The 20,771-nt window shown below is 36.7% G+C and overlaps 2 protein-coding genes and 1 pseudogene across 4 annotated transcripts; 1 reads left to right on the forward strand and 2 right to left on the reverse strand.

The window, feature by feature from the left end:
* Positions 1 to 3,832: 3,832 nt before the first annotated feature.
* On the reverse strand, positions 3,833 to 14,091 carry LOC306871326 (kynurenine--oxoglutarate transaminase 1-like). 2 transcript variants are annotated; one of them, XM_079419157.1, is made up of 14 exons: positions 13,976 to 14,091; positions 13,745 to 13,789; positions 13,590 to 13,646; positions 12,717 to 12,864; positions 12,464 to 12,613; positions 12,276 to 12,362; positions 12,062 to 12,187; positions 5,967 to 6,087; positions 5,802 to 5,878; positions 5,569 to 5,658; positions 5,302 to 5,488; positions 4,774 to 4,850; positions 4,587 to 4,673; positions 3,833 to 4,241 (listed from the first exon to the last, which is right to left on the reverse strand). In XM_079419157.1, the coding sequence occupies exons 2-14, from the start codon at positions 13,750 to 13,752 to the stop codon at positions 4,182 to 4,184; spliced, it is 1,275 nt and encodes a 424-aa protein (XP_079275283.1). In that variant the 5' UTR covers positions 13,753 to 13,789; positions 13,976 to 14,091; the 3' UTR covers positions 3,833 to 4,181. The 2 variants fall into 2 exon arrangements, with proteins under 2 accessions (XP_079275283.1, XP_079275284.1); XM_079419158.1 differs by having other exon boundaries at positions 13,745 to 13,786; positions 13,976 to 14,079.
* A 382-nt stretch (positions 14,092 to 14,473) lies between these two features.
* Positions 14,474 to 17,928, reverse strand: LOC306871327 (surfeit locus protein 6 homolog; annotated as a pseudogene). The gene is made up of 5 exons (XR_013785832.1): positions 17,728 to 17,928; positions 17,413 to 17,511; positions 17,042 to 17,226; positions 16,862 to 16,941; positions 14,474 to 16,082 (listed from the first exon to the last, which is right to left on the reverse strand). The product of XR_013785832.1 is annotated as a surfeit locus protein 6 homolog (transcript).
* A 12-nt stretch (positions 17,929 to 17,940) lies between these two features.
* LOC306871328 (surfeit locus protein 1-like) lies at positions 17,941 to 20,597 on the forward strand. The gene is made up of 9 exons (XM_079419159.1): positions 17,941 to 18,109; positions 18,247 to 18,325; positions 18,909 to 19,036; positions 19,123 to 19,205; positions 19,298 to 19,489; positions 19,566 to 19,638; positions 19,765 to 19,927; positions 20,039 to 20,120; positions 20,317 to 20,597. Exons 1-9 carry the CDS (start codon positions 18,047 to 18,049, stop codon positions 20,381 to 20,383), a joined length of 930 nt encoding a protein of 309 aa, XP_079275285.1. The 5' UTR covers positions 17,941 to 18,046; the 3' UTR covers positions 20,384 to 20,597.
* Positions 20,598 to 20,771: the final 174 nt, after the last annotated feature.

Here is a 20,771-nt window from a genome sequence, read left to right on the forward strand (position 1 = left end):
CAATTATAAAACAATTATAAAAGCTTAGTTTATGGATATGAAAACATGAACTAAAAATAATTATTAGAGAACGTTCTGTTCTCTTGATGTCACGCACACACACACAACCTCCCTATGTGTCCTGGAAAGGTTATTTATTTATTTATGTTAAATTATTATTAAACTGCAGTTCAAATATATATATTTTCTGTCTTTTTTGAAAGAAATTAATACTTTTATTCAGCAAAGATATGTGAAATTGATAAAAAAAAAAAAGTGATAAAGATATATATTGTTATATATGACGGGTTCAAAAAATAAATTAAAAAAATAAATGCACAGCTGAACCACATATACGACTAACGTGTATATATGTATATGCTATATTTATATGACAATGACCAAATAATAACAAACCAAAGTTTCAACAAACAATATAAATGTTTTAATGAAAGGCATAGGCAATAAAAAACATTCAGACATTTAATTATTTGAAGAAGTTAAAAACGATGATGACTTGGCAAGGAAAATGATGAGGATAAGTATAGAGATGGAACCAATAATGGCGGCAGCAATGTTTAAATTGCGAGCTCTGGTGCCATAAGACCGTGCCACTGGGATGTTTCCAAGCAATCTGTTGTCCCTGGCCTGGCAGACAAAAAAAAAATATATGATAAGCTTCAGGTAATTGTAAAGCAGCAGGACAGTTATATAATTGCATATATGTATATTGCTTACCTTTATTGAGTTGTAAAAGGCCCCAAACCCAAGACAGCAAGGGTTACAGAAGTGAAGATTGAATGTGGAAAAAATGATATCATCATTGACTATTTGGTCAGGCATGGAGAGTATTACTGGCTGGGCAGTGGAGACTCTGTCGTCCTGCTTCATGCTCTCGCCAGGTGCTGGGTAGTTCTGCATCGCTGTGTCAATTCAATACCAAGAAGCTGCTCTCAGTGATGTTTGCAAGTGTTCAGCTCTCTTTTAAAGCAAGGTCTAAGTGGTGCATGTGTGCGTGTGTGTTTTGCTAGGACTAATGGGTGGAGCTGAAGGGATGGTTCACTCAGAAACATTGTCTGAGGGTAGCTGTGTATTTTTTTATTTGTGTAATGTGCAATTTTAATTTTTGGGTGCACTACCCCTTTGTGAAACTACTAAATGTCTTCAACAACAAAGATGTTTATCCATAGCACAAATACACACTTTCTTCAGTAAAACACTAACAATGATTTTTAGTTGAACCCATGGTTCTTGGTGCAAGTTAAAGGGTGCTGTCACTTTAAGATTTAAAAAATGAATACTGTGGCTACAAAAAAACTTTGGCAAGTTCAAGTTGAGCCAACTTAAAATTTTAAGGCAACAAACTTCAGCAGATTTTTGAGTTTTCTCAACTTGTTTTAAATTTATACAACAAAAAGTTGAGAATCTCCTAAAATATAAGTTGAGAGAACTCAAAAATCTGCAAAAAGCTGGTTGCCTTAAAATTTTAAGTTGGCTCAACTTCTTTTTTTTTTTACAGTGGCAGGACCAGGATTAAGAACCATTGTTTTATAAAGTGGCAGTCACTAGTTTCTCTGAATCTTTCTTCTCCAGATCACTGACTTTTGCACCTTCTCAACAAACCTGACACAGAAGATCCTCTTATTTGAATTAGTACTAACATTAACCTAATCCTCTAAATATTTGTACAATACACAACCACTCGTTTACATGATATCTTCATTTTCATTAAACCTACATCATAACTTTATTTTTAGGCCTACAGTTCGTAATGCAAGATATTTTACACCATTTGGCTACATTTAAACTCTTTTAGAAAAATGAAACATTTAAAAGTAATTTAAGTGAAATCAACCAGCCCTTGTTATCCCGTTTTCTCAGTAACTGAGCTGGATCTTGTGCCAGGTGTGGGCCGATTTTATACTCCCTGACTATGTTTTGTTTGTTGATCTTTGTGGAAAATTGGAGGTTTGACACATAAATTGTTATTGCTCACTTACATTTTTATAGTGTATTTGCAGACTTAAAGTTTTTGTTTAAGTCTGCAAGTTTTGTTTAAGTTTTTGCCTTTGTTGAATTTTTTTCTTATAAAAAGTCGTGACGTATTGTCAAGTATGGTGACCCATACTCGAAATTGGTGCTCTGCGTTTAACCCATCCAAGTGCACACACACAGCAGTGAGTAGTGAACAAATGCACACACACACCGTGAACACACACCCGGAGCAGTGGGCAGCCATTTATGCTGCAGCGCCTGGGGAGCAGTTGGGGGTTCGGTGCCTTGCTCAAGGGCACCTCAGTCGTGGTATTGAGGGTGGAGAGAGCGCTGTACATTCACTCCCCCCACCTACAATCCCTGCCAGCCGGGGACTCGAACCCGCAACCTTTCGATTACGAGTCCGACTCTCTAACCATTAGGCCACGACTTCCCCTTATGTGACAACATTCAAGAAATCACCTGTTTCCTCTGATGTAAAAGGAATTTGGTCAACTTAGGTTTTGTAACATTGCACTTCTTCTTTTAATATTGCAACATTATTGAGAGTATACCCTGACTCAAAATCAGAGGCAGTGTTTTCTTTTCTGCAATATTCATCCATCATCCAAACCGCTTGACCTAGAGTCATAGGCCATCCTAGCGCCGAAAACACATATACACACATCTACAAGCAATGTTTTGAAGTAGCTAAAATCGTTAGTTATGAAATGAATTCAATTTCAGCTTTAATGCAGCTCTACAGAAGAAGTGCCATTATTCAGGCTCAATTTAGTTCAGTAATTGTCAATGTTGCAAAGTTCACCAGTTTATCAATTCAGCTAGGCTATAAGCAGCTCTACAGAAGGCAGTAGTGCCATTATAATAGCATATTTGACTATGTACTGATTCTGATTAATGTCCACAAGGTGAGATTTAACATCGTAAATTCAACCACTTAGAAAATAGGTGAAATCACTATCATACAGGAGCACCATCCCACAGAAGTCACAATAGAATTTTCACTGGATGACAAAATGGAAGAGACTTCACATATAAACTAGTCTTTCTTTTTTGGGTTTGGAATGTTTTTGTCACAAAATTTTTATGATAATTAACTGAGAAAACTATGTCGCAATGATGCTTGCTCATGCGAATCACAGTGTGGTGTTTTACCTCATCACTCTAATTATCTGGAACAACTCTATCAATCTCAGAGGTTACTTGTCACTTATGTCTAATTTATTTGTGGTTTTGTGACAGAGAACTCCTGCCATGTCTTGTTTTCGTGGGAGTGTGCAGCTTCAAGAGTGGTTTTGGTTCTGTGCAGAGGATTGGACGCTCACGCTCCATATCTTGTCTTTTCATTTCATGTCTTTCACGAGCTGTGTATTCATTCACTCGCCGTGCGCTCTTGTCTTGTGAGTGCTTGGTTTATGTCTTCGTTAGCCAGGCACTCTTGTGTTGTCATGTTTTCTGTTTCACGTGGTTTGTGTTAGCACGGCTGTGAGCTTTCTTGTCCTGTTTTGTGTGAACGCGTAGATTCCATGAAAAACTAAGTTTTGATCCTATTTGTGTGTTCATGTCTTGTTTTGTGTGAACACATGGCTTTGTTTTGTTTGTTTCTGTGTGCCATGTACTCTGCCCCCTTGTTATCTGATTATTGGTTCAGTTGCTCCACCTGTGTTTCCCTCGTTGCCTGCCTTGTTTGCACCCTATTTATTCTTCCTGTGTTTGCAGCTCTGTGCTAGTTCATCGTCTAGTATACCCTTATCGTTTCCTAGTTTTTGTTGGTTTTTATTATTAGTCATAAGCCAATTCTTCCTGCAAATTGAGTGCTCATCTCATCCTTTCCTACAAAACACATCTGAGAAATTTTCCTATTATTTTTTAATCAGAATTTGTCAGGTTGCATGAGTGGTGAAAATAACATACACTCAAAAATGCTGGGTTGTTTAGACCCAGCGGTTGGGTTACTGCCCAGAAGAGAAGTTTTGAAGTCACATTTTTATGAGCCTTGATTTGAAGGAAATATGTGGCAATACAATGCCAAAAAAGGGAGAGAACATGACAATCAAAGAACAATAATGCTTAACCGGCTGAAAAGATTGCACCCACTCATGTTTTTAGCATAAAATTATACTCATACTAAAATTGTTATATTGATATCATGGGCACAATGATTCTCATTTCCTTTTTTAAGCCTGTGCTGTCAGAATTTGTCATTTTCATGTGCTGTCACTCCACTGCCTCAGTATGTCCTCTGCTGCTTGCAGGGTTAAGTCCTCCTATTAATGTTGACAAAAAAATGAATTAAATAATATGCAACATTTTAACAAGGTGAACAGATCACAACTGAAATCACTTTTCCTGATTTAGTATCATGATGTACTATTCACTTACATAAAGTAATAAAAAAATTACTAAGTAATTTAATGTAAAAGGACTTTTAATGATCATAACTAAAGTTAATAAGAGTCTCTAAAGCATAAAATTCACAATGCATCAATTTCTAAGATAAATGAAATATACTTAATGTTATTGCCATTTCAAAAAACCTAACTACATTAACATCCTAAATAATTATAAAGAACTTTATTTTTAGAATGTTTGAAATTTTGTGCTAAAATGACCTTAACGAAGCAGAATCGGATGTATTTCTGGAATTCGTCTCTGTGATCCGGGCTGTAGAATGCAGACACAGGGATAGTGGCCAGTCCCTATTGAGAAGTGTAGAACTTTAATAACACATTTTGCTCACAGATGTCACAATATGAGAAGATTTCATAGCCCATCTGTAAATACTATGTTTTGGCTTACCTTCTCTTTTATGAGCCATTTCACAAATCTGTAGTCATAGGGTTCATCTTTAGTACTAGGGTCAGTAAGGTCAACATCTTGTAGAAAAACATTTAGAAACAAAAGGCAATATTAAAAACAAACTTTATCTTGAAATATAATTGCTATCACACAGTATAGCCTTTTTATACTTTGGTTTCTCATATTATGAGGATTTCCCTACTCACGGAAAACCTGGAAATATCAGGGAATTTTAATTCCAGTCAGTGCTACATTGTTTTACCAGCTAGAAATGGCTCATCGTAAGTGCAAACCCTATATAATGATATTTTTTAAATATCTTTGTACAATAAACCTGGAAAAAAAGCATGGGAACAATAAATGATGCGTTTATTACCATAAACGAGAGCTCAAGAGAAGAAAAAAAACATAAGAGCACCTCATCTCTGGAATTCTCAGATAAAAAATAAATATATTTGTGTAATCCATAAATTAATCCAAGTTCCTGCTTTAATACTTTGTTCTACCTTTTTATCCTCTGTTACTTACTAAGATTTGAGATATCTGCGATCATGAAGTATCCTCCCTGGGGTAGTATAGGTTTGAGGCCAACGCTTTTCAAACAATCTGCCAGCCTCAGACGCTTTTCATGAAGATGTTTGGGTAACTGGTGGAAATAGCTTTCGTCTGTGCCAAATGCATCATACTCCCTCTGAAAACCTACTGCTACGGCTTCCTTAAGAACAACATTAGACAATGTCAGCTCAATGTCAAACAAATTACACACTTTACGCCTAAAAAAGAGCATTGTTTTACCTGGGCAGCTGTGGCGCAGTGATACACTGAATTCTGATGGACAGTTTTTAAGTGCTTCAGGATATGCCCTGATCCCATTGCCCAGCCCACCTACATTAAAATAGAGTGATTTAATGACTTGCAGCTGTGTATGCATTCTGAACCATGACACTTCCAGCCAGTCAAAGACATTAAGACAAACAGAGGGATATAACATTGCAAGAAACAAATCCTGTTGAATTCGACCAGCTCACCTTCCATCCTGTGGCACTGAAAGTCTTGCCTGCACTCCCAATGGTGACAGTGCGTTCCCACATACCTGGCAGACTGGCTATCAAAAAAAAAAAAAAAAGGTATGTTACTTTAAAAGTCCACAAAACTGTGATTTAATCCCATTACCTGCACAGTTCTGTTCTTACCGATTTTCACATGTTTTGTTCCATCATATGTGAGCCACTCGTACACCTCGTCGCTGATGCAAATGACGTCATGTTTAATGCATAAGTCAGCAATCATCTGAAGTTCCTCCTGCTGGTAGACCTGCAAGAAACCAGTTAGGGTTAGGCTGAATTTCTGTGGTAAAAATTGTACACACTAAGCTTTCCATTCATGTATGGTTTGTTAGGATCAGTCAATATTTGGCTCAGATACAACTATTTGAAAACCTGGAATCTGAGGGTGCAAAAAAATCTAAATATTGAGAAAATCACCTTTAAAGTTGTCTAAATGAAGTTCTTAGCAATGCATATTACTAATCAAAAATTAAGTTTTGATATATTTACGGTAAGAAATTTACAAAATATCTTAATGGAACATGATCTTTACTTAATATCCTAATGATTTTTGGCATAAATAATTTTTGACCCATACAATGTATTTTTGGCTATTGCTACAAATATACCCCAGCGACTTAAGACTGGTTTTGTGGTCCAGGGTCACATTTATGATGTTACAACAGATTTCGTTTTAAAAACAATTAAATTTTGCAGCGGAGGCAGCAGAGGACCTGAATAAGAGGAGATATGCGGTGGACTTGACAGAGATATCCGAGGGATCTGAGCGCCGATGGGAAGAAAGCCTGACGCGACATACGCAATGGCAGAAAGTGAGAAGCAGCGCTCATAATCGCATACGGGAGAAGCTTCGGGGCTTCCAGAGACAACCACCAATATTGGATAAGTAAATTAACTGAACGGACATTACTTGACTCAGCTCTGAAAAGGTATGCAGGTCTAATAGCGTTTAAACAACATTTTGGGGGCCTAAATATGTGTTGAACTTCGAGTCTGAACACTCCTCAATAGGTAAAAGTATTACTAATTCTACGAGTCTTTGTTTTTATGATTCAACTATATAGGGTTTTTTTGTGTTTTTTTTCCCTTTCATTTAACTATACAAGTTTGGGAACTGTCATCTGATTTATGATTGGTGCTATACCATTAGGGGAGATTATCCCCCATTTAGGTGATAGCGAGGGCTCCCTACCAGAAGTAGGACAAGATCCCTCATCCCAGGATTGGAACTGGGAATTACTAAATCATGTTTGGACCTTAATAACTGTGGAAGTCACTGTTCTTGAATGTTCATTTTTATTTCAGTTATATGTTTGTTCAAGAGGTTGCCAGCATTTGTTCTTTAACATTAAAACGATATGCAGCCATATGTTAAAATTGTATCGCTAAATGTAAATGGGTTAAATAACTCAATAAAAAGTAGTAAGGAGATATCTCTGAAAGAGATATCAGACAAAGAAGGCAGATATATTCTGGTTCAGGGAAAATGAGATCAGCATCTGATTACTCTAGTAAATGTTTATGCACCCCCAGGAAGTGAAAGAGGTTTCTTTAACACAATTTTTGATCTTGTAGTCACAGAATCTAAAGGAAAATTGATATGTGGTGGTGATTTCAACATTGTTCTTAACCGGAAACTAGATTTATCCAATGTTTTAATTAAATTACCTAGTATATTAGGTAATGAGAATGTGGTTGCCCAGATTAAGTCAGAAATTAATATGTATATGGAGAACAATGATAACGGGGAAGTCATTAAGGGGTAAAATCATTTCTATTACTACAGCCCTTAGGAAGACAAGAGAGCTTCGTTTTAAGAATCTTGAAGATGAATTACAGCGTCTTATAGAACAACATGCAATTAACAATGATTTAAAAATAAGAAAAATAAGATAAAAGACGATATAGAGGAAAAAAAATTACATTTCTGAAACAAACATTATGAATCAGGTGTGAAAGCAACTAAAAGATTAGCATGGAAACTTAGAAAACAACAACAAAAATCAACAATCTATAAGATACAGGACCCTGTCTCAGGACACATGTTGTATAATTTCGATAAGATTAAAGAGGCATTTGAATTATATTACAAATCCTTATATTCACAACAGACACAGGTAAATAGTGATTCAATTAAAACATTTTTAGATTCTCTTGACCTTCCTTCTATTGGGCAGAAACAAAATAACCTTTTAGCAAAAGAAATTACACAGGAGAAATTAGATAAAGTATTAAATAATCTTAAGAATATATAATGATGGTCTGCCTTCAGAGTGGTTCAAATATCATTTAGAAGAGAGATTTCACCACTTCTTATTTCATCATTTAATTGGACCCTTAAAGAAGCAGTTATCCCCCCTTCCTGGAGGGAAGCAGTCATTTCAGTTATACCAAAAGAAGGAAAGGACAAAATCCTATGTAGCTCATATAGACCTGTATCAGTTTTGAATGTGGATTACAAGTTATTTGCCTCCATTTTAGCGAAAAGACTCGAGGCGTTTTTACCTGATCTGATAGATTCAGACCAAACAGGGTTTATTAGAGGACGTCAGACTTTTGATAATATTAGAAGAACGCTTCACGTAATACAACAAATCAGAAAAGATCGTATTAAAGCAACTTTGGTCAGCTTTGATGAGGAAAAAGCATTTGACTGTGTGAATTGGGTATATTTATTTCAGGTCGGTTTTTCAGAAAACTCAGTAAGAAGTTTTCAATCCCGGTATTTCAAACCAGAATCTAGGATTAAAATAAATGGTGGTTTTACAAAAAAGATAACCTTAGAAAGGGGAACTCGACAGGGATGCCCTCTTTCTCCCTTATTATTTGCAATCTATATTGAGCCTTTGGGCCAGGCAAGAAGGGAAAATACTACAATCGAAGGGATTACGGTTAATAAAGTAGAACATAAAATGCCATTATATGCTGTTGATGTGTTAGTTTATATTTCAAATCCAGACATATCACTTCTTAAGTTATTTGACTTTCTTGAGGAGTATGGACGGTTCTCGGGGTATAAATTAAACAAAGAAAACTCAAATGTTATAATTTGGTTTCAATCCAATAAAAGAAATTAGACAACGTTTAAATGTTAATTGGAATCAAAAAGCAATTAAGTATCTGGGGGTATGGTTAACACTAGATTTAACAAAGTTATATAAGAAAAATTATAATATAATCAATGGAAAAATTAAAGAAGATCTTAAGCGGTGGTCTTTTCTACCACACTTGGATTTTAGTTAAAGAATTGAAAGCATAAAAATGAATCTACTTGTGAGACGTTTATACCTTTTCCAATTACTTCCTGTGGAAATACCACCTAAACAGTTTCAAGAATGGGATATATAAATCTCTAGATTCATTTGGAATGGAAGAAAACCAAGAACTAGCTATAAAACATTGCAATTGGATAAAAAATAAGGGTCGTATGTCACTCCCCAATTTGAAAGATTACTATTATGCTGCTCAGATGAGACCACTGGTGTGTTGGTGTGATTTACAGGTGGAGACAAAGTGGAAGGAAATAAAAAGCGAGTTTAATAACTCAATTTACTTTGAAAATTTGGTTTACAATCGTAAAGGAACTCCACTTGGAGAAACAAATTCAGATTTTGAACTGTGTGGCAAACCAGGGACAATGGATCATAGGTTTACACAATGGATTTACTTAGGAATTTCTGCACTCTGCACAATTATAGACAATGGTAATATGGAGAGCTTTCAAGCTTTAAAAGACAAATTCGGTCCAGAAAATCACGATCTATTTAGATATCTACAGGTTCGTCAAAATGATTTGAAAGAGAACGATGATGAGATTAATCAGACCATGCAGGTTATTATACAGGCATATAAGAAAGGCACGAGTAAGACTGTATGGGATAAGTAATTCGAGGACTCATTCAATAGAATATATAAGATTAAAATGGGAAAAAGAGGCTGGCATTTCCTTGGTACCTGATCAATGGAATAACATATGTACTATCCCACATACTTCAACGAGCTCAAGAATGTGGCGTGAGTTTTGTTGGAAAAATTTGACTCGTTTCTTTATCACACCAAGAATTAAGGAATTACAAACGAGAGCCTCCTACCCATGCTGGAGGAAATGTAGTGTAGAAAAAGCCCATCATACACATATTTTTTGGCATTGTTCAAAAGTGTCTAGTTTTTGGGAGGTCGTACGGTCTACTATTAATAGGAATTATGTAAGGCTGCTATTCATTGACTATAGCTCAGCTTTCAACACTATAGTCCCCATCAAGCTGGCATCTAAACTCACTGACCTCGGCCTAAACTCCTCACTCTGTGACTGGATTCAAGACTTCCTCACCAGCAGACCTCAAGTGGTGAAAGTTGGCCAGTTCACCTCAAACTCCATCACTCTGAACATAGGAGCCCCACAGGGCTGTGTCCTGAGTCCCCTGCTCTACTCTCTCTACACGCATGACTGCGTGTCCTCTCACAGCTCCACATCCATTGTTAAATTCGCTGATGATACTGTGGTTCTGGGCCTCATCTCCAACAACGATGAGACCGCATACTTGGATGAGGTAGAGAGACTCACATCATGGTGCCAGGACAACTGTCTCTCACTGAATGTGGGGAAAACTAAAGAACTGATCATGGACTTTAGGAAGAGACAGCAGCAGCCCTACTCTCCTCTCAGGATCAGTGGGACCCCTGTGGAGAGGGTGAGTAGCTTCAAGTACCTCGGCGTAAACATCTCCGAGAACCTGACTTGGACTACACACATCCAATCACAGGTTAAGAAAGCCAGGCAAAGACTGTACCATCTGCGACAGCTGAGGAAATTCAGGGTCTCACCAGCAATCCTGAAAACTTTCTATTCAGGGACCATAGAAAGTGTATTGACTCAGTGCATCTCAGTGTGGTATGGAAACAGCTCCAATCAGGACTGCAAAGCACTACAGAGAGTTGTGCGCTTAGCTGAGCGCATCTCAGGGTCTGCTCTCCCCTCTCTGCAGGACATCTACCTCAAACGCTGCAAAAGTAGAGCTGTTAAAATCTTCAAGGACTCTAATCACCCTGGTAACTGTCTGTTCACTTTGCTTCCATCTGGTAAGCGCTTCCCTAGCCTGATGGCAAAAACTGAGAGACTTAGGAGGAGCTTCTTCCCCCAGGCCATCAGGCTCCTAAACTCTAACTCTGTGTCATAATATCACTTCACTCCATGTAATATCACCATATCAACAAGTTATTCATTCATAATTTTTTCTCCATGTAAATATCATGTATCAATAAGCTATTCATAATTTTTCTCTACCTCATATTGCTGCTATTCAAATACCCTGTACAACTTTTTGCACATTATTTTTTGCACATTCCTCTCATTACTATTTGTCAACAACATACTGACCTGCACATTTATATTTATATTTTTTTATCTTATCTTATTTTATCTTATCTTTTATTTTATGTTTGTACTTCTTCTTAATATTTGTATACTTTATAATTGCACTGTCCTTGGAGCGGACCTGACCTACATTTCACTGCTGGTTATACTCTGTATAATTGTGTATGTGACAAATAAAACTCTTGAATCTTGAATAGTATTTTCACTCTACATATACCAAATTTTATGTTCTTTACTTGGGAGATATCCCAGATGAGGTTGGGAAAGAGGATAAATATTTATTTAAAATTTTACTGGAAACAAGTAAAAAGGTGATGGTACCCGGAAATGGTACAAGGAAGACCCACCTACGAGAGAAGACTGGCTCCAAATAGTAACAGAGGTCAAAGAAATGGAAAGCCGCACATATGCACTTCGGCTGCAAACGCAAATCTTTGAGAACAAGTGGAGGAAATGGCTAACAAGCTCATTGGTGGTCTAGATGTTTACCTTTGCATATGTATATAATTGTTTGCTGATATAATATATGGGTGAAATGACTAAAGGGTTATTTGTATTATGACAATCATTTGTTATTTCTGAAAGTTTTTGTGTAATGTGTGGCAACCTTCGTTAAACATTATTTATTTTCTTATTTGTTGAATTATTTAATTTTCCTTGGTTTTGTTATGTAAACTCTTCTTTTGTTCTCAACCAAAAAAAACCCAATAAAAAATAAGTATACATTTTTTTTTATTTAATTGTTTTGATTTTATTTTCTTGACCGTTTTCATGAAATTCACTCGTATGGGAATATATTGGACAACAGTATAAGAAACTGTCCTCAGTTTGTTGGGGACTGACTCACCTTGCCAAGAGGGTTATTAGGAGTGTTAATGACAATGGCTTTGGTACGAGGACTAAATTTACTCGCCAACTCTTCAGGAGACAACACCCAGTCAGCACTGGACAGAACAGGACCACAGCCTCCTCTCTGTTAATACACAGCTAATATTATTCAAAACAAACATTTTAATCTCAGATAAAGCAAACTGATCTTGTCACGTGATATATGAACATACTGGTTTAAGGGGCACATATATAGCTGTTCCTCCCGCCATCGTTACCATCGGCTGATAACAGTCGAAGAATGGCTCCACAATAATCACCTGGGAAAAGGGGCATTCTGACACCATATTCTGAACATAAACAATGAGTGACTTTTTTAATTCTCTACTAACAATAATTTTCTGAATGTGAATACTGTTACCTCATCGCCCTCATCAACGAGAGCCTGGAAGGTACAGAAAAGTGCTTGATATGCTCCAACAGAAACCAAGACATCCTCCATTGGGTCTATTTCCCGGCCAACAATCCTACTGAAGAACTTGGCCAGGATCTTCACAAGATTCGGGTGGCCCTGTATGACCACATGTTGTAAGATTTATTATATTATGCAGCTGATCGTTTACTAAAACTGCAAATTGAAAGCGAGCAAAGGACTTATATTTTTGATTTCTTACAAAAGCACGCGTGTACTGGTGCATAGAGAAACCTCCACTCAGGGCTTTGCAGAAAGCCTCCTGAATGAAACGAGGAGGGGAGAAATCAGGGAACCCCTGACCCAGGTTCACAGCCTTATAGTCAGCAGCCAGCTGAGTGAATTCCACCCTACAGATGACACACACAAAAGGAATAACATGCCATTTTAAACATTAAAATGAGCAAAAATTTTAGTTCATTTACTTGTGAGAGTAATGAACTATTCTTGTTACACAGCTCCCTGAAATACTAGAATTGCTAATTGGCGTCATCTTGCGATCAAAACTATTATTGCGATTTTCGATTTTAAAAATGGAGGACATATATTAATTGTATTATTCATGTTGAGTAAATAAATAAAATAATTAATAAAAAACCTTAGTAAATCAATAAAACGAAAGACCCCCCCCCCCCCCACACACAACACTAGATGAAGACATTCATAGCTAAATGCGTCCGCCAAATAGATTACATTGGTTGCAAAATAATAATAATAATAATTATAATAATAAAACAAAAATATCGATAAAACTAGTAAAACTATTGATAAAGCATCAAGCCGAACATTGGGGAAAATACCTTTTCAAAATAATACATAATTAAACAAGCATATTTTGCACTCTTGCTGCTTGACCGAATATTTTTTTAAGTTATAACGGACTCTCTGGCGGAAACTTAAATAATAATAATAATAATATTTAAGGGCCATGATAATAATAAAAATAATAGCTCAATATTTTACATCCATTTATTTAGCCTACTTATTTGGTAAGTGCCGTGTAACAAGCAATAAATGACTATAGTCAACCCATTTATACTTCCTCTTTGTTTTATAGGCCATGAAACTTAATTACCATATATTCTTATCAATTCCTTCAATTCTTCTCGCGTGCAACTTACGAGACATAGCCCTGCGTAATCAAGAAGAAAATCATGCAGTAAGTAAAAATAATTGCAAATGCTTGATCATGCATACAAGTGTAGCGATCCAGTGTGAAATATCTCATACCTTTTCATGAAAACAGTTTCAAAACACCTTACTGCAGGATTTCTGCTAAATCAGTAACACATAGTAAGAGATTAAAATCAGGGCAAGCTAGCATTTGAACTGTTAAACTTTAAATGTCTGGTAGTCGATAATTGAGTGACATGACAGCAGTTGTCCTCGGGATTTAGAGATTCAAGAGACAAACAGACCGTATAATCTAAAAAACGAATACACAAAACTTTGTTCATTTACTTTACGCAGCTGTTGGAGACGTCACACACCGACTTCACAAGCGTCTTCCTCAATCTGAAGCAGATCTGAACCCATGAAAATGGAGCAGAGCTTCTCCTCGAAGCAGCACTCTTTATTTTTGTGAGAGTACATCCGCTATGTGGCCAGTGACTGCTGACGATAATTGACAGTATACCTTATAATCAGGGCTCTACGCTTACCTTTCTTTTCTGGAGAGAGTCAAAAATTTACTGAATTTCACCTTCAAATCAGTAATTAAAAATGAACCTTCCCATTACGAGGTGATATTTGACTCAAAGTGATTTACAGGGAATTTTGATTTTACCTTTGTAATGACATTTTTCTTACTTTATTAAAAGTATGTCGTCTTTTATTTCAAATTAAATATATTTATAAGCAGAATATTTAAACAACAGAATAAAAACAAGTAGAATAAGATACCAATCAAATTAAATCAGGTACTACAGAGGTGGCACAGAAGAACACAAGTGGCTTATAGGTGTATTTTCAGATGTTTAATGAGGCTTAGAGGTTGCATAAGTGCAATTAAATTCATGTTGAGATTAATGTTTTAAATATACAATTTTGAATGTAGAAATATTAAATGATTTAAATAACAGAAAGGATACGTTAAAAATTAAAAACTGCCAGTAGGTGGCGGTATGTCACTGATTTGATCACTGAATCGTTCATTTAATTGATTCGTTCGAGCAGCTGATTCATTCAGGAATGAAGTACGTGGATGCGTTCTGTATCCTTGCGTCCTTCTGAGTTCGTTCTTCCTAGGAAGCTTGGCAAGACCGGTCTCCAGAAGAACACAAGTCCGTTCTCTGCGTTCTTGGAATTGAGAAACAGCCCGTGACTGTCTTTATGAATGGATAATTGAATCATTGACTCACTAGATTCGTTTAAAAACGCAGTTCATTCCGCTGTGTTTGAATGGAGATGCGCAGCGGCTTGGCCGGGACTTGGTTTGAAACTATTTTCGTTGATGATATAGAGCAAAATAAGGCAATAGCATTGCAGTCATGGTCGCACTGTAAAGCCCTGCCTTGTAATTTGTAGTGACTATTATTTTATAGCTTTTATAGTACTCCATGAATATTGCTGGCTCTAACAAATTGGTTATGTACATCTATTGTAAGTCACTTTGGATAAAAGTGTCTGCAAAATGCTGGAATGTAGATAAATGTCCAACCTTGGCTTGACAGAATAAAAACACAAAATATGTTCTTTATAAAGTTGACATCTTAAAAGTGACAATTCATTAGTGAAAACAATTCATCCCAATGAAATTGTGGATTTTTTTTTTCTTCAGTCTCTTGAGGTGAAGTCCCCAAGAGCATTATCCTTTCCGCCTTTTACCAAATCTCACTTTTTTCATCCTTTCTGCCTATAAGCTGACCTTCTTGAGATCCTCAGGCAGTACAGAACCCTTTTTCCTTGCCTTCTGTTTGCGTTTCTCAATCTTGGCATCCTTACGTTTCTTAATATTCCTTCTCCGCTTGTCTTGCCTCTTTTGCATCTTCTCCACGACTAGCTGGCTCCTCTGTGTCCACTTCTTTATTTTCTGAGCCTTCCTTTTCTCCTTCTTCTTCAATGATGCACACAAGAGTTCCTCGTTGTCTTTGATTTTCATGCCTTCAGCTTTGTAGAGAACATTGGTCCACCTCATCTTCTCTTCCTCTTTTTGTGCTTTCCCTTCATCCTTCTCTCTAAGCTGCTCCAGGTGAGCTTTCCTCGCCTCAATGCATGTTAAAAGCTGATTGTAGTTCTTACCAGTGAGCGGAGTCAGTGTTCCTTTCACTTTCCGTTTCTTTTTATTCTCCATCAGCTTTGTCCCTTTGTCCACATAGTCTTCGCCGACCTCCATCTTGTTGAAGACTATGAAGCTCTGCTCCTTTTCGGTAGGAGCGCTCGATGTAGAAGTGGCTTGTGGTTGGTGATTTGCGGTCTCTTTGTCCTCTTCTCCTGCCTGCAAAGCTGCAGCATCTGCTAGCTTTTTCATTCGAAACTCTTTTCTTTTCCTCTTTCGACGTTCCCTTTCTTGTTTTCGTCTCTCTCGTTTCTTCTTTATCTCCTCAGAGGAGGGATCTTTAGGAGGGCCCTGGAAAAAACAGACAAAGTGTTTCACTTTTTTTTTGCATTTAATACTTTTACTTTATCTTGTTTTTACAGCAAAACACTAATATGAATGAATGAATGATGCATTTATATAGCGCTTTTATTGTGTATTGCCGTACACCCAAAGCGCTTTACAATCATGTGGGGGTCTCTCCTCAACCACCACCAGTGTGCAGCATCCACTTGGATGATGCGACGGCAGCCACACTACAACGGCGCCAGTACGCTCACCACACACCAGCTACAGGTGGAGAGGAGAGAGTGATAGAGCCAAGCAAGTGGATTATAATAATTTTGCATTTATGAGCAATTCATTTCTCTGACCCATACAATTAAACATTGCATTTTTAAAGAGATAGTTCATCCAAAAAAGAAAATTCTGTTATCTCAACCTGTATGAGTTTTGTTATTCTGTTGAACACACACACACACACACACACACACACACACACACACACACACATATATTCTACAGAATGAAGCCAAACAAACTGTCGTTGGTACCCACTGACTTCCATAGTATGAAAAAAAATATTTTGGAAGTCAACAGGAACCAGAAACTCTTTGGTTAACCACATTCTTCAAAATATCTTCTTTTGTATTGCGCAGCAGATCATAAGGTGATGACAGAAGTTTGTTTTTGGGTGAACGATCCTTTGAAGTCAAGCGATTCAGCATATTAACATTCAAACATTTAACAATCCTTCGACCGAGATAACATTTTAGCCAATTTCAATATTTTAGTCCAACTTGAGCATGTACCTGTCCTCGAGATTCCTCGATCTTCTGGTGAAGTCTCTGACGAAGAATGTCTACAGCATCAAATTCTCGTGATGTTCCACCTAATAGGAATGAATCAGTAAAAATGCAATATCATTTTATTCAACAGGAATAGAGCATACTGTGTGAACTACTAATCTCTCTTTACAAACTACTTTTTACCCTCAGGCTTCTTTTGTGTCACTGAAATCCCATTCTGGACAGTTTTTCTCTGAGCTGGAGGTGCTGCAGGCTGAGCGATCTTTGGGACTGGTTTAGTTTTGTTCACACTCATGTTATCGCCTTTTGTTTGTTCTTTTTCTTCGTTGGAGGAGCTCCATCATTTACCCCACTGCCTCGGAATGGAACTAAAAGTGGAATTAATAAAACTTAATTCATTATAATTAAATAATTACTTTTTTTAAACTACTGACTTTGAAAATACAAACTTTAAATGAAGAAATAAACCAGCATTAAAAATGGCATAACTGCTGCAGGTGTCTGTTCAGTATTTACTAATTAATTAATATGCAATTAACAATCCAGAACTTTACCATAGGGTCTTTTCTTTGGCTCCTGGTTGTGAGACACGCATACTTTACGGGTCAGCTTCTCTAGGTAATCATACTTCGCAGCAAGGCTGGCCATGTTTCCTATTAAAAAGAAACTAACAATAAATTAATAAATACAGACATTTGATGCAGATGTATAACATGTCATCACTAAACAGCTCAAAAAAAATAAAATAACGATATTAGCAAAATCAGAGTGATGTGAAACATATGCAGTATTTTATGACAACAATAACAAATACGTCAATTGATATATTTAATAAACAATAAATCGTTTGACTTGTTCGGAATATTTACCTCGCTCAATCAAAAACGTCAGTCGAAACTGCTGTGATGCATTTCATCAGCTGAGAAGGGTTTAAAGAGATCTGTGTACCTCGTTAGAAATTACAAACTCATTCGGATCAAATCTTTGAAATGTACACTACATACAATATCCCTTATAACTTCAACAAATACAAATTCAGATGACCCACGTGTGTATGGTCTTGCGCATGCGCAGGATGGTTTGGAATCCCCGGAAATGGTTACATTGAAAACATTCCCCTGAAAGCACAAGGCATATTATGTAGTCGACCTGACAGTTGCTGTTTAGATTATAACAATTTCAGCGAACATGAGTAGTTTCAGATTAATGCTGATGTTCTCTAATAGCGCATCTAAAGCAATCCGAGGCTATGTAAGTTCATTTTCACCCCCCCCCCCCCCCCCTCATAAAGCAGTTTGTCATTAAAATTGATTTTTTTTTATCAAAATGTTTGTTGTCAAACACTCACTCTTGATAGCTTAAGTGTATTTGATTTGTTATTTTCTCAGACTCTCATCTCATCAAAGAGGACCGTATTTGTGACACGACAGGGTCTACTCAGACGACAGGATGCTCCAGTACTCCGGTGTAATTGTCTTTATCTTGCTCATTACCGTATTCTTGTTTATTGACTAAACTGACTACTACTACCATTCAAAAACTTGATGTCGGTATTAAGTCTCTTATGCTCACCAGGGCTGCATTTGTTTAATCAAAATACAGTAGACTGAGTCTGTAACAATGTGGAATATGATTAAAATAAATTTTTTTAAGCTAAAGATAATTTAATTTTTATGTAATTTAATTATGTAATATCAAAGCTGAATTTTCGGCAGCCATTTCTCCAATTTTCAGTGTCACAATCATTCGGAAATCATTCTAATATGCTGATTTTGGTGCTCAAGTAACATTTCTTGTTATCATCAACATAACATCAATGTTAGCTTGTTACCACTGCATCCACGTGGAAAAAGTATTAATTTCTTTAATAATAATAATAATAAAATACTGACCATAAACTTTTTAATAGTAGTATAAAATAAAACAGTTAGAGTGAGTTTCTAATAGACTAGTGACTGAAATATAGTTGTCTTTCTTTCAGGCATTATGCTTGAGCAGCTTGCACAGCCTGATGTGACTTTTTAAAGTGTTAATATGTGTTTTTCTGTAGGTAACCTAGCCAGGTGTGGCCAACGGTCAAGTTCCACTGTTGCGGGAACCGAAAAAGGAGAAGACTCCTTCCTGAAGTGGCTTCTCTTGTTGATACCTGCCACAACCTTTGGTCTTGGAGCATGGCAGGTACAGGCATGATCTTGGTGTTTATCTGCTAAAAACCATAACTAAAACCGCAATTAGCTGCTTTACCCTTCCATTTGATTTTATAGTTGAAACGCAGAAAGTGGAAGTTGGAGCTGATCCGTGAACTTAAGAGCCTGACGACTTCAGAGCCTATCCCACTGCCTGTAGAGTGAGCCTCTTTCCAAATCCATGTGCCATAATCTCTAGTGTTTGTAAAATTACACATTTTGATGAAATGGTGATGTAATCTGTGTGTTACAGTCCTATGGAAATTAAGCAACTGGAGTACAGGCGAGTTAAGGTGCGAGGACACTTCGACCACTCTAAAGAGCTGTATGTCCTGCCCCGCTCCCCTGTGGACCCTGAGAGAGAGGCCCGGGAGGCAGGCAGGATTTCCTCCAGTGGGGAGAGTGGAGCTAATGTCATTACACCATTCTACTGTACTGATCTGGGGTACAAACACACAATTTGAATTAATTCCATACACTTGCTTTTTACTCTGATATGGCTTTCTGGATCATTTTTTTAGGATCACTATCTTGGTGAACAGAGGTTATGTACCAAAAAATAAGATCAGACCAGAAACCAGAATGAAGGGACAGGTAATACCATTTTGCTTAATCTCTTTTGAATCAAACCCAGACGTAAACATTATCAACAGACGATCTAACTGTATTCATTTTCTTAATCTTTCTAAATGTTAAAGAGGTGTTTATATTTTCTAAAAGGTGACTAAAGATGTGGATCTTGTTGGTGTGATGCGTTTAACTGAGCAGAGGAAACCATTTGTCCCTCAAAATAATGTCGAAGCAAATAGGTGGCACTATCGTGACCTGGAGGCCATGGCGAAGGTCACTGGTGCCGAGGAAATCTTCATTGATGCTGTGTTTGGTTAGAAATGCTCTTAATACTAATGTTTGGTGACTATATGGTGTACAAACCTATAAAAAGTTTTGATCAGAAAAGTGCACAAATGTTAGTCTTTTTCTTTTCTCCATACAGACAGCACAATACCTGGTGGGCCAATAGGAGGGCAGACAAGAGTGACCTTGAGGAATGAACACATGCAATATGTCATCACATGGTTTGTTTAATTAAACACATTTTGCTACTCTATTTTCAAGCCTTAACACAGAACCTGTTTTTATTATTTAGTGTTTTAATTTAAATCATGCATTACTATTGAACTGAAGAAAAGGTTGCTTTAAAAACTGAATAAAAAATTAACTGTTTGATTGTAATCTTAAAGATAACTGTTCTTTTTGTTTTTCTCCTTTTAGGTATGGATTATGTGCTGCTACCTCCTACATGTGGTATGCAAAATTCATTAAGCGCATTGCTTTATGAGATTATTCAGCACTTTGCCCTTACGGAATATTTAGGATAATCTTATGTTTAACTCGGTCCTGTTAATAAAAACATGGATTTGTCCAAAATAATAACTAAAATGTTTGTGCATGTGTATTACTTTAATGCATTACTTGGATACTAAGGCTGTGAAGGGAAATCTAGCCTCTAGAACAAGGGTTTTCAATCAAGAGGCCACAGAATGAAACAAGTTAATAAAATAAAGACAAAATTAAACCGAAATCTCTTTTTTACTGCCCTCAAATGTTTAATGAAAAATACACATTGGCCAGATTAGAACCTCACATCTTAAAGGAACACAAAATAAACAGGTTAAATCAGTTTTGTTAGTTTTAAAACATGTAGAAATACCATAAGTAGCATCTAA

Source organism: Barbus barbus (genome assembly GCF_936440315.1).
Source record: "Barbus barbus genome assembly, chromosome: 6".
NCBI lineage: Eukaryota > Metazoa > Chordata > Actinopteri > Cypriniformes > Cyprinidae > Barbus > Barbus barbus.

What these genes read in the sequence shown, in the direction of transcription:
- LOC306871326 (XM_079419157.1), bottom strand. An exon ending in ACCAGTACACGCGTGCTTTT is followed by an intron (nt 12,614 to 12,716) that starts GTAAGAAATCAA and finishes GTGGTCATACAG; the next exon opens with GGCCACCCGAATCTTGTGAA. An exon ending in TCGTTGATGAGGGCGATGAG is followed by an intron (nt 12,363 to 12,463) that starts GTAACAGTATTC and finishes CCCTTTTCCCAG; the next exon opens with GTGATTATTGTGGAGCCATT.
- LOC306871328 (XM_079419159.1), top strand. Translation starts at nt 18,047, where the DNA reads ATGAGTAGTTTCAGATTAATGCTGATGTTCTCTAATAGCGCATCTAAA. An exon ending in GGATGCTCCAGTACTCCGGT is followed by an intron (nt 18,326 to 18,908) that starts GTAATTGTCTTT and finishes GTTTTTCTGTAG; the next exon opens with GTAACCTAGCCAGGTGTGGC. An exon ending in TTCTACTGTACTGATCTGGG is followed by an intron (nt 19,490 to 19,565) that starts GTACAAACACAC and finishes TCATTTTTTTAG; the next exon opens with GATCACTATCTTGGTGAACA.